We start from the raw sequence: 12,413 nt of genomic DNA on the forward strand, positions 1-12,413 counted from the left end.
ATGATCTGTTTGGTCCAGCATTGTGCCTCCTGCAGTGGCCCACGCCATTTATTGCAGAAAAAGGTACATGACCCTCAGAGTAGGTAGATTTGGGCTAATCTGCCCCATGATGGTGTCACCCTAATCCCTATTAGTGAAAGATTGTCTTGAACCCTGAAGCAAAACTAGAAAGAATACTTTGTGTCTGTGATGTCTGCCATCTTAGCCAGTGACAGGGATTGAACTGGGACACTCTATAGCTAAAAATGTGAATTTCTATAGCTTGAGCTAAAGGGAGAGGCTCTTACTGCAATGGATTGCTACTTTTCTACAGCCATGGTAATTCCTTTTTTAGATATGTTTTGTATAATATCATTGGAGCAAATTGCTAGGACAATATTTGAGGTATGACTTTCATTCTATATTCTGTAGCTACCCAATTGTTCCATAAATATATATGCCACTCTGAGCTGAAACCGCCACCTTCATCACTGTCCCTTCAAGTCTCCAGCTGTCCTCCTCTGTGTCACAGAACGTTTTCCTTCTGACTGAGCTGTCAGCCTCCAGTTAGGAGTCAGAAGAGCAGCAGCAGGTTCATCCTTCGGTTTATCACATTGTCCTATTACCACTCATCCAATTCAGTATGCTACCGCAGTATACCCTGTTGTTCCTCTCCAGTCATCCCGTATGGATATTATAGCATATAAATACATTTGTAAAATATGCATTGTAAGCAATACAGATGCCTTAAAATACACAGTGAGAATAGCAAGAGAACATAATTCAGAGGAACAGATTTTTCTTAAATGTGTGTGTAGAACATTATATAACCAAATAGTGATTTAAAAGCCTTTTTTTTTTTCCTGGCAGTCTTTTGTTACATTTACTGGGCTATGTTGGGAGAACAATGTGCATATTTCCTTAGGGGTGATTAGAGTCACTCAACAGTGACCCTTCCAGCCAGTTGATAAGATGTATTGCCTGATGCTGACCAGGCTTTCTTATGGGTTATCCCAGGGTGATGTGAATGGCAACTTAAACTGGCAGGGGAAGAGAATTGTGCATTTATGAGAAATCCTTTATTCTCCAGAGATACTGAAAACCTTCTGAGTCAGAATACTGAATTTCTTGTTCATAGTTTTGATGATGTCACAATTCTTCTGTGAAGCTCTGAATTGAAACTTGTAATTCACTCCTGGTCACTCCATTGTCTTATCTAGTCTATCATTCACGTTTAGAAAAAATGCTATGTGCTACCACTTTATGTAGTATGCAGCATAGCTAGCCCCTGCTTAAACAATTATTCCAATTTGTGTCTTTAAAAAATGACAAAGTACAGATAGTTTCTCATTAAGGAGTTTTTCTTCTAATTTATTTGAAATGCCCATAGGGAATAAACATGTCGTTAATTCATCTTGTAACTGGATGTCACCATATCTTTATGCAGGTGCTACTGAAAGAGCATTGTACCCTCAGAAAAATTATCTTCGGGCTTCAACGATTTAATTCTAAACACTTTAGACTAAAAGAAAAGCACTTAAAGCAGTCAGAGTTCTTCAGGTTTCTCTTTAGATGTAAACCTTATAGTTATAGACTATAGACCTTTTATCTTTGAAAATGAAGTTCAAATATGTTTCTGGCTCAGAGAAGTAATGCCTATAAACTGCTTAAGGTACATCTAGCTATGTTTCTTTTACTATATTAATTTTATTAAATGAGAAAATGAATTGGTTTTGCACAGCATTTTTAATGTGCAATCCTACTTCAACAGCTGATAACCCATCTATCACATAAGTTGTGATGTTTGAAAATGCATCCTTTATATGATTTATTCTAGACATAAAAAAAATAAATTATGGTAGGGTTGGTGTGTGGACCGACACTAATGAAATACTATATCAATTACTTATCAGTTCAATGCACCTAAAAAACTAAGCTTATTGCATGATTAAGCTGTGCATTTCTGTAATCTTTTTGTCAGTTTAATCCTATTGAACGGTAGTTCACTTCACAAACCCATCACATAATATATTGCATAATATGACTTGATTGAAAGATGTGTTCTGGCATTTCAGCAGTCTTTTGTCTATAATTATATGTATTTATGCATCTCTTCATTTTTATTTTGTGTACTATCAAATAGCTTGGTGCCACTCTCCTGGGTTGCTGTTATTGTGTGTGTTTTTGGTTGACTACAACAAAAGCAATAATTCTTTTGCTACTGGAAAATAATAGGGATTCACTGCTTCAATGTATATTATATATCTCTGTAGCCATACCACCTGAGGGTCTGACTATATCCACAAACAGCAGAGACAACAGTTATCAGTGAAACTAGAGAATGTTTAGTTGGAACAATATTGGAGCTTATCTTCTTTGTGGGACAGTCATTTAGGATTCATATATTCTATTTGAACAGAGTTACCCATCCATCATATTTTCATAGGCACAGTTAGCCAATACTTATATATATTTCTCCCACACCAAATGCAGTGAAGCAAAATTTTGGCATGAACATCTCAGATTCATATTCAGCAGTTGGGTGTCAGTATGTAACAAATTATGGCAGCAAACGGCCACCAGTGTCTCTAGCTGAACTGCACATGTGAGGCATGGGAGTTAGAAATGAGGAACTTCAGCTCCAAAAATTTGAGCTTAAGGTGATTCCTTTTGTGATCCCAGACTCTTTACAGTGCCTGCAAAGAGGCTATAAACTCTACCATAACTAACTGAAACTATTCTTCTTTATAGTAGAGGTCTTTGGTTTTGGAGCTAAAGAGACTACATTCATTCCCCAGTGACTGAATGTGTGAAGTTTGCTATTCTTTTGACTATTGTATCTGCTGATTGTGACTACAGCTTCAGTAAAGGTTGGGGCTTAGCTGTCTTAGATGGGCCTAGGACTTCAGATGTCATTTTAACTCATCCTGTGGTCACCCAGGACTTCATCATAAGTAGGGATAGAATGCAGGATTATCAACTCCAGAAACAGTCTTTTCATCACTCAAGCTAAGTTGTTCATGGAGTTCTTGGTAGCTATCGCTACATTAATATACTATCACGTCTCAAAAGCTAAACAGGGTCTGGTCTGGTCAGTTTTTTGAAGGGAACTTTGAAGGACAATCTGAGGCATGCAGACGCTGTTGGTGACCGATTAAGTGGCACACTTCTCTTGGATTCTGTATATTTAATAAATTTTCATTTAAAACATAAAGTCATCTATTCATGACTCCAGGAGCCTTTGATACATTAAAAATCAATTATAAAAGAAAAAAGCAAGCATCATCTCCTTATCTGAAAACAGAAAATGCTAGTTTAAAAAAAATCCAAATAGTAGTTTACCTTGCAGAACATATAAGACCTCATTGTCCACCTCCCTTCTCAAAAGACCAAGAATGATAGTTGAGCTTTGCAACATATCCAGAATTCAGGCCATTTCAGACTAGGAACGAGTAAATTCAGGATGCAATTGAAGTGAATTGCCAGAGATATATGGAATAGCTTGCATAGTAGTGCAACCCCCAAAGATCAATATTATCTATTTCTTGATCATATAAATATTTATATGCACCCACACTCTTAAAACAATGTTCAAGACAAAAAAATGTCCTATCTCAATTCATTCAAAATCTCTTTTGTTTACTACAGGGATGAAAAGGGAAATCTTCCATGTGATGATATTGGCAGACATATAGTGGGCAAGCCAGTTCATAAGGGTTCCGAATCTCCAAATTCATTTCTTGACCAGGAATATCGGAAGCGCTTTAATGTGGTTGAAGAAGATGCAGTCTTATACTGCTATGAATATGAGAAAGGAAGAACAGGCGGCTCTGGGAGAAGAGAGAGCACTCCAACGTATGGTATGGCATTGTTCTAATAAGGATAATCCAAATCCCCTTGTTTAGTTTTAGTAGATTTGTTGGTTTATGTATCCTTTTGAAATAGAAAATGTGTGTATCAATCTGATTTTCTATTAATCTTATTATGGGAAGATCTCAGGCTAAAAGCTTTTGATATTGTGTATCAAAAAACCCTACTGAATGACTTAAGGCATAAAAAATGGAAGATTAGTGCAATCCCGTATTCTTTATGATGATTGTCAAACAATTTTTCTGTCCAGAAAGTTGTACTTAAAAATATTACCAGCTTCACCTTCCAAATTATTGGATCACTATTCTTAACCCAGTTTACAACTTCTCCCAGGGTATGCAGGAGATAACTTTGAGTACCATTGTGTAAGGAAAGCAGCCAGTAACCAATTTATTTACAACAAGGATACAGGATGCAAGTGGTTCCCTGCATAATGACATATGTTGCATAGGTCCTAAAAATGGCTATATTAGTAAGAACTGTCCTGTGGTTTTCCTCTATGTCCAAAAATGAAGTGTGACTGATTGCCTGCATTTTGTAACATTATGTGAATTCTTGCTTACCTTAAACTATGTGGATTGTAACAACTTTTTAATTATAATAGATCACTCTTGGCTTGAGGTTAATATATGGTCCCAGTATGCAGGTTACTCAGTGCTCCTCTACACCGTAAGGTTGGTGAGGTGACATCTTTTATTGGACCAACTTCTGTTGGTGAAAGAAACAAGCTTTCAAGCTCCACAGAGCTCATCTTCAGGTCTTGATGTGAAGCTGGGACCAATATGGTTACAACAACACTTCATCTAGTAATGTGGAATGTGCAAGTGTGTGTGTGTGTGTGTGTGTGTACACACATACATAAATATACACAACAGTATTGTGCTCTGCTGGATCGAATTTCAGACCTGTTCATGTCTCCCTCTAGTGGCTGGCCCAAAGAAGATATAGGATGGGACTTCCAAAGGAATACCAATGGGAGCTGAGCACCTAACACCCTTAGGCTCCTTTGAAAACCTCAGCTATAATCCATAGAGCTATCGCACTATTGGAGCTTCTGCATTAGCTGAAGTAGTACATTTTCACAGCTTTGGAACAGAAGAACTTTGTTTCTGTTCCTGCTGAAAATTGAGACGTTGCCATGGTGTGGAAAGAAGTTAGGAGGGAGTCCACCGGTATCATATAGGACCATATACTTTCTGTTTTAGGTCCAACTGAGGCATCTATTTGTGGAATTTTCCTCACTGCCCAAATTCAGACAGGGCTTATACCAGTGGGGTTCTCACCACTACAATGTAGTGATGAAGCAAATTGAGCCATTTCAGAGACAAATTAGTTTGTACCCACTCCCTCACATACTATGCTACCACTCTCATACCTTTACCTTGCCAAAAAAGGAATTCAACTAAGTTTTGTCTGTCTCCAAAAAATAATCAGAATGTATTGAGCAAAACTGTTGTGTAGAGAATCAGACTGCCCTTAACAAGATATTTTGACTGCTGTAATTTTAGCTGAGCACGTTATTGAATACTGTTCAATGCATTTGCTGTTTTATTTTAATTATTAAGTTCAATGTAAGATGCATGTTGGAATAACTATGGTAATCTTGACACCACCTTCCTTTTGAGGAGAAGACAAAGTAGAATTAATTTATCACAGTGCACAGATTCAGTACACCATACTCAGTCCTTGATTGCAGCCAGGCTTTTGAAATCCTTTGAGAGAGAAGGTACAAACTGAACTCAAGCTGTATAAAATATTCTCAGGACTCTGTGTAATACACATACAGAATATTAAAGGATGCATTTTCATAAAGATGCACCTGCTTGCAGAGTGTGCCTTTTAAAAAGAGAAGAGTGGCGGAGACGAGCCCTGGAGCATCCTTAAAGACCGTTATTATCAGTTTTATCCCAGCCCTCACTTTATTTATTTTTTTAAGGAAAGAGTCAAAACAAGTAGAAGCAAGTGATTGTTCTCTCTATATAAAATAAAAATTGCAGGGTGGGGTAGTCTAGGATCCCACAGAATTCCTTTTTCAAAGCAGTAATAATTCCCACCTGCTTGCTGCTATTGTACCTGAGGGAACCAACATCATTTAATTATAGCAGCCAAAGGGAATGATGGCAGCATGAAGCATAAGGACCTATAAAACTAAACTGTTTAGCAAAAATACCATATGAATGTTCGTGTGTCTCCAGTCTACCACAGTAACACACATGTTGCAGCATTAACATTTTTTTAAAAGTATATATTGGTTGTGACCATTGCGTTGAATATGTTTAACCACCCAACATTGGACATAAGGTGCAGATATTTGAATGATGCTGTGAACTCAGAGAGTGGCATTTACTCTGTTATGTTCCGCTATCCCTATCATTATTGCCTCTGATTTTATTTCCCTCTGTTCTTTCATGGGGATGGATGAGCATGGCCCTTAGTGTTTTGAGAATAATAATTTCCTCTGCAGTAAAATAAAACGTGTGACAATACAGTACTTTGGAATTCCTCGGTAGCACCTTTCACTCACTTTATTTAAAAAGAAAAATTTCCAATATGATCCCAGATATATAAGAACTGTTCCATGAGTGCAGTGGTTTCAGAGAATACTTTTCTAAACTAAGCTGATCATACAGAGAAATGCTATCATTGAGATATATTTGTGTGCATCAGATTTTTGCTCTTCGTAAATTCTACTTATTTTTGAGGGTTTGTCAACAATTTGCCCCCAAATGCTGAAAAAACTATATTTCCATGTACATGTTGATGCTTAATTTTTTTTCTTCTGAAAAGAATTGTCACTGTATTTTAAGGGCCCAAACCCTACAAACACTTATGCATGTATTTAACTTTAAGCATAAGAATAGTTCACAGAGCATTTGCAGGATTCAGGCCTAAATGATTAAAGCTTCTTCTCACCTATTTCCCCTCCACCAGCCCTAAAACTAGTTAATATTGAGATCAGTGTCAAAATAAAATGTAGTTCAAATACATTCTCCATTTAAAATAGCCTCTAGAAAGACTATAGGTGAGTTTTTTCCATGTATCTCAAATCAGTAATCGGTGTTGATTATCAAATTCTCTAGTATGCTGGTCTGAGCCACATGAACATTATTTTCTCTCAAAGACTGAATATATTGTAGCTAGCCTACACTGGCCCAAAGGAGCAGACTATAGAGACTATTCTTTGCCTCAGTGTTCTTACTTAGAATTAGACTGTTGTTGGAGTGGGACAACTCCATATTATTGTAGATAAAAATAGGCATATGCATATTTTCTTATGGTGTTTCTAACTTGGGTGGAGGGGAAAGTAGCACTCATTGTTTTATTAAGGTGTTGTCTTAGCTGGAGAATTATAGTTCATTTTGTAATCATTATGTGATTATACTCTTGTGAAAAAAGCCCCAAATCTGTATATCATTAAAAGAAACTGGGGTAATAACTTTTCACTTCACTTCTCTATTGAACATTGTATTATCTCAGAAAGGTAGTTGTGTTGCCTTTAACTGAGCTACATTGCTAGACTGTGCCCTCTTCTAAGTCAGATGCTTAAACTGCTATATATACCTATGCAGCATAATTAATGGGTGTGTACTACAGTGTCTTGCTACTGGGTATCACTTTTGTGAGGCTGGTGCAATACCTCTTCTTGGTTCAAAATGTCACAGCGTATAAATCCTCCTGCAAAATTCTCATCATCCCTCTAATTTTGAACTGTGTGCACATTTTCTGTTACAGCTCACGTGGCTCTCTAAAATGCTCAGGGCATTACATCAACTTAGCTACACCTATTAAAATTGGATGTTTCATTTATTATAATTGCAGAGTGCAGTCACATCCTGAGCTGCATTAGGATTTGAATGCCACAGATCTAGAGTAAAGATGGCCAAAGTTCAGGTGCATAGAAACACTGGGATGCTTAAAGATCTGCCCGGGGGTCAATTATTATGCTACATGATACTTTTCCAAGTTGCCACTGTGAGGACTGAGCTATAAATATGTAGATCATAGTTAGCACTGGGAAACGGTGGGGTTATTTAATCCTTCTATAGAGCCTCTTATCTTTGTTAGTTGATTGTAATTTAATTTTTCTCTTGTGTACAGCATACTATTCAATCCCTTTCTGTGTTTATTAGTTAAAATGTACTTATTTTTTAAGAGTATTGAAGTTCCAGTCACTAAAATGCCCCCAAAGCTTTCCACACGTAATTTATCAACACAGGGTTTATATGTGGCATATGAAATGTGTAAAACCAAAACAATTTGTTTTGTGGTGAATTACTAGTGCATGCCAAATGGAGTTGGAGAGTCCAGAGCATTAATTGTTTTCAGCACAAGCTCATAATCAATAATATGATAAAATCATTTTTAAATGCCTTTGGGCCTGCTCCTTCAGTTGAGATCAAAAAGACTTATTTATTTTTCAGAAATGAGGGAATTGGGTTTTTGACAATTTTAAAGGATAGATTTCTGACTAGTTCTCTATTACTGACTGGTAGCTACCATACAGTTATTGCTAATTGACCTCTGAGAGCTTCAGCTTACATCCCAAATTAGAAGTTTCCCTGAGAATGTTCTTTAGAGGATCCATGTGAGTTGAAGAGGAGATTGGCAGAGTAGGAAAATGAATGAAATTTGCCATCATGGGAAAGAGATCATTTAGGCAATCCAATGGATAGTTCATATATGAATAAATATGGAGCTTTAGAAATCAGCACATAGAGAAAACATTTGTTATGAATGTGGTCCTTGGTAATGATCAGACCTACCTGTTTTTTATTACAGCTTTACGAAAAGTCTTGTTGTGGTAGATGCAGTATTTTTTGTATAGTATGGTTTGAGTTCAGTACAGTGCAGGCCAGAAGAGAATGCTCATATTTCCAGAGAAATAACCATGAAAATTCTTAATTGTATAAATATAGGAGGCTAATATAGGCATCAGTTCAACACTATCCCTATTCAGGAAAGCACTTAAGCATGTGTTTCAGTGAAGCAGTAACTTCAGTGGGACTTAAGCACATGCTTAAAGTTTATCAGGTACAGTATTTAAATGATTTCCTGAATAGAGATACTTTCCTGATTTGTGCCCATTGACAATACCGAACTTTTTTTTTAAAGATATTCCTCTATACTGTCTTATTTTTTGAGTATTATAAATGACCCCCTTAGTGTACAAAACACATAGCATGATTTTAATAATCCCATACATTACATACTTGAATGGGTTGACAGACATGCTTGAATATTTGTTTTCAGTATAACTGTGTGATAGATGAAGTGGGGGGGGGAGGAGGAGCTCCCTTTAATGGACACCCAGCCAGTTAGCTGTAAAATCCCTCTTGGTAGCTGTTCTCTACTTGCTTTACCTGTAAAGGGTTAAAAAGTCCCCCAGGTAAAGAAAAAAAAAAGTGGGCACCTGACCAAAAGAGTCAGTGGGAAGGCTAGAACCTTTTAAAATTGGGAAAGAAACTTTCCCTTTGTCTGTTGTTCTCTCTGGGCTGAAGAGACGGGCAGCAGGAATGCTGTGTAAAGTTTGAACCAGATATGAAAACCATCAGATCATATCTAGAACTACTTTTAACAACTCAAAATATGTAAGTAAATTAGGAATGTTTAGGAAGATGCGATTAGGTTTATTTTTTGTTTATTTTTTAAGGTTTGTGTACTCCTGTGTGCTAACCCAAGATGCTTTAGTTTGCTTGTAACCTTTAAGGTAGCCCCCAAGAAATCTATTTTGGGTGCTTAATTTTTGGAATTGCTCTTTTAAAATCTAACAAAAGCCTAAGTTCCAGATGTATTTTCTTCCTTTTTGTTTTTAATAAATTTTATCTTTTTTAAGAACAGGATTGGATTTTTGGTGTCCTAAGAGGTTTGTGCATATGCTGTTTGATTAGCTGGTAGCAACAGCTGATTTCCTTTGTTTTCTTTCTGAGCTCTTCCCCGGAGGGGGGTCAAAGGGCTTGAGGGTACCCCACAGGGAGGAATTCCCAAGTGCTCCTTCTTGAGTCCAAGGGGTTTTTTTGCATCTGGGTGGTGGCAGCGTTTACCAAGCTAAGGTCAGAGAAAAGCTGTAATCTTGGGAGTTTAATACAAGCCTGGAGCGGCAAGTATTAATTTTTAAAACCCTTGAGGGCCCCCACCTTCTGTACTCAAAGTGACAGAGTGGGGATTCAGCCCTGACAAACTGTATATCTTGTCTTCCTATATATTTATTTACAAAAATCTTTCTAGTAATATCAATTAATAAAACTTTCCAGTTTATTTTCATTTGAATTTTGCTGTGTTTTGAGACTAAAGTTATAGTCATACTGTTATGCATTGTGACTAGTGGATTGCTAAGCAAAAAGTAAGAATACATTCTGTTTGTAAAAGGGTTTAAAATATTTGGGGTTTGGACTGCCAGATATTGCAGTATATGCCATGAGGTTGTATTGCTGCCTTGTATCAGTACATTATTTAACTTGTTGAATATTTCAGATCTCCTTAAATAGCTAGTAATTAGGTTGTGCAAAACTCCTTTCCATTGACCAATGTCGGTACTTTTGGAACTTTCTTAAAAGGAATGACAATTCGCAGCATTTTTAAAAATACCCCCATGGCACTCAAATTAAAACTTTAAGTATAATAATTTGATGTCTCTTTTCTGTTGTTGTCTAAAATGTGAGTGAATTTTCCAGACTTAATATGCTGTGTTTTGGGTGGGTGAAATGCTTCATCCAGAGGGGCTACATTTGAGGTTTGAAATCGTTGTTTCCGTGCCCATTCAGTCATTGATGTATCTATTAAGACAGACACAAAGTTGCCATTTGTGGTCCTGTTTTTTGTGATATGGACACAGTCCTGATATCCGTTAGTCTGAGACCAAAAGCTCATTTCACATAGGGCATAAAACAATTCTCTCTATATCTCAAATTGCATTACAGAGTAATTAACAGATGCTAAGTGGAAATGACTTGGAAGCCTTTATGTGCTTGGAAGAAGCTCGTTCTAAACCTTGAGTTTTAAGTCTGATGTTACTGAGAGGGATTTTTTTCTATGTCACTGGGGTTATTTCCTAAAATTTTTGAAAAGTTCCATGGAATACTTAACTTCCACTTAGACCATTAACAATAATGAACTGAATGAATTTGTGTTTTAACCTCTTGTCCAGAAGATATACTGGCTCTTTTCCCATAAATAATTAGCCTTGTAGAATTAACGTACATATTAACACTTCATTTAAAATATTTTGAGTTATACAAGACATTGTAAGAATTTGGCATGACACCATTTTTTCCTCTGTTTTAGGCAAACTAAGACCTATCTCTATGCCAGTGGAATATAACTGGGTAGGGGATTATGAAGATCCCAATAAGATAAAAAGAGATAGTCGGAGAGGTAAGTGACCTGGGACACTAATATTGTTCAGTGCTGTATGTTTTTCTTAGCATCACTTAAACTGTAATGAGCTTTCCTTAAGTCAAGTCCTCATTTGGTCCCTCTCTTAAAATGTGGATTTCTGATAACATAATCTTGGAGTGTTCCCATTTTTCATTATGTATACTTGATTTTTGCTCATGCCCATGTTCCCTGCATAGGGCCTGAGGAAGTTGCACAGCAGAGGGGTACCAATTCAATTTGGCTGTGTTTCATTATATTGACATTGCATTATTTGAACACGGTGCCATCTGACTCTTTTTGAAATTGGCCCCAAAATTTCATAAAATGATAGTTAATTTGTTTTACTTTTATGACACACAATTAATGTGGATATTTTAAATCCCCTTAGCTTGAGGGATTGTTATTTTTGGCTGGAAAACATCCCGGGGGAGCTAGGAGGGCTCAGCTAGAAAAAGGTCAGAGATGAGATGTTCTCCAGATGAGAGGTTCAGCTGCAGAATTCCACGGTGCATCCATCCAATATATTCATAGACTTTAAGGCCAGAAGGGATAATCAGAACATCTAGTCCGACTGTCTGTATAACAGGCCATAGAATTTCACCCAGTTGCCCATATATTGAGCCAAAGGCAAAACAAAATTAAAACATGCCCATTGTTGAATGTTTTCATCGTAGTACACCTCTACCCCAATATAACGCGATCCGATATAACATGAATTCGGATATAACGTGGTAAAGCAGCGCTCTGGGGGGGGCGGGGCTGCGCGCTCCGGCGGATCAAAGCAAGTTCGATATAATGTGGTTTCACCTATTACGCGGTAAGATGTTTTGGCTCCCGAGGACAACGTTATATCGGGGTAGAGGTGTAGTACCCAGAGACTGCATTGTGCTAAGCACTATACCAATATGTGAAGACATGGTCCCAAAAAAGCATATGCTCTAGGGAAAGACCAATGTTTTAACAAACTGTTCTTACCCCATCATTGTTTTATGTTCACACCTTGTAATTTGAAGATCAGAGGCTGTAGTATTGCTACCTCTTAAACTACAATGATACACTAATAAAAAGAAAGGATATAGCTTACTGTACGCAGCAAAAGACCACTAGCATAGTTTGCCTTACCACTACAAAAAGGAATTATTTGTATTGTGGTGGTGTTTAGTATTCAAGGATCAGAAGCCTCTTGTTCT

At 37.1% G+C, this 12,413-nt stretch overlaps 1 protein-coding gene across 2 annotated transcripts in view; it reads left to right on the top strand.

Moving 5' to 3' along the window:
• LOC112105115 (connector enhancer of kinase suppressor of ras 2) overlaps nucleotides 1-12,413 on the top strand; it is a 358,118-nt gene that overhangs the window by 221,514 nt on the left and 124,191 nt on the right. For both annotated transcript variants that reach the window (XM_024197779.3, XM_024197780.3), the window contains 2 exons: nucleotides 3,628-3,839; nucleotides 11,131-11,220. In XM_024197779.3, coding sequence (XP_024053547.2) covers nucleotides 3,628-3,839; nucleotides 11,131-11,220 — 302 coding nt within the window. The remainder of the gene's footprint in view (nucleotides 1-3,627; nucleotides 3,840-11,130; nucleotides 11,221-12,413) is intronic.

This window comes from Terrapene carolina, unplaced genomic scaffold (assembly GCF_002925995.2).
Source record: "Terrapene carolina triunguis isolate 2854851 unplaced genomic scaffold, T_m_triunguis-2.0 Scaffold22, whole genome shotgun sequence".
Classification (NCBI taxonomy): Eukaryota; Metazoa; Chordata; order Testudines; family Emydidae; genus Terrapene; species Terrapene triunguis.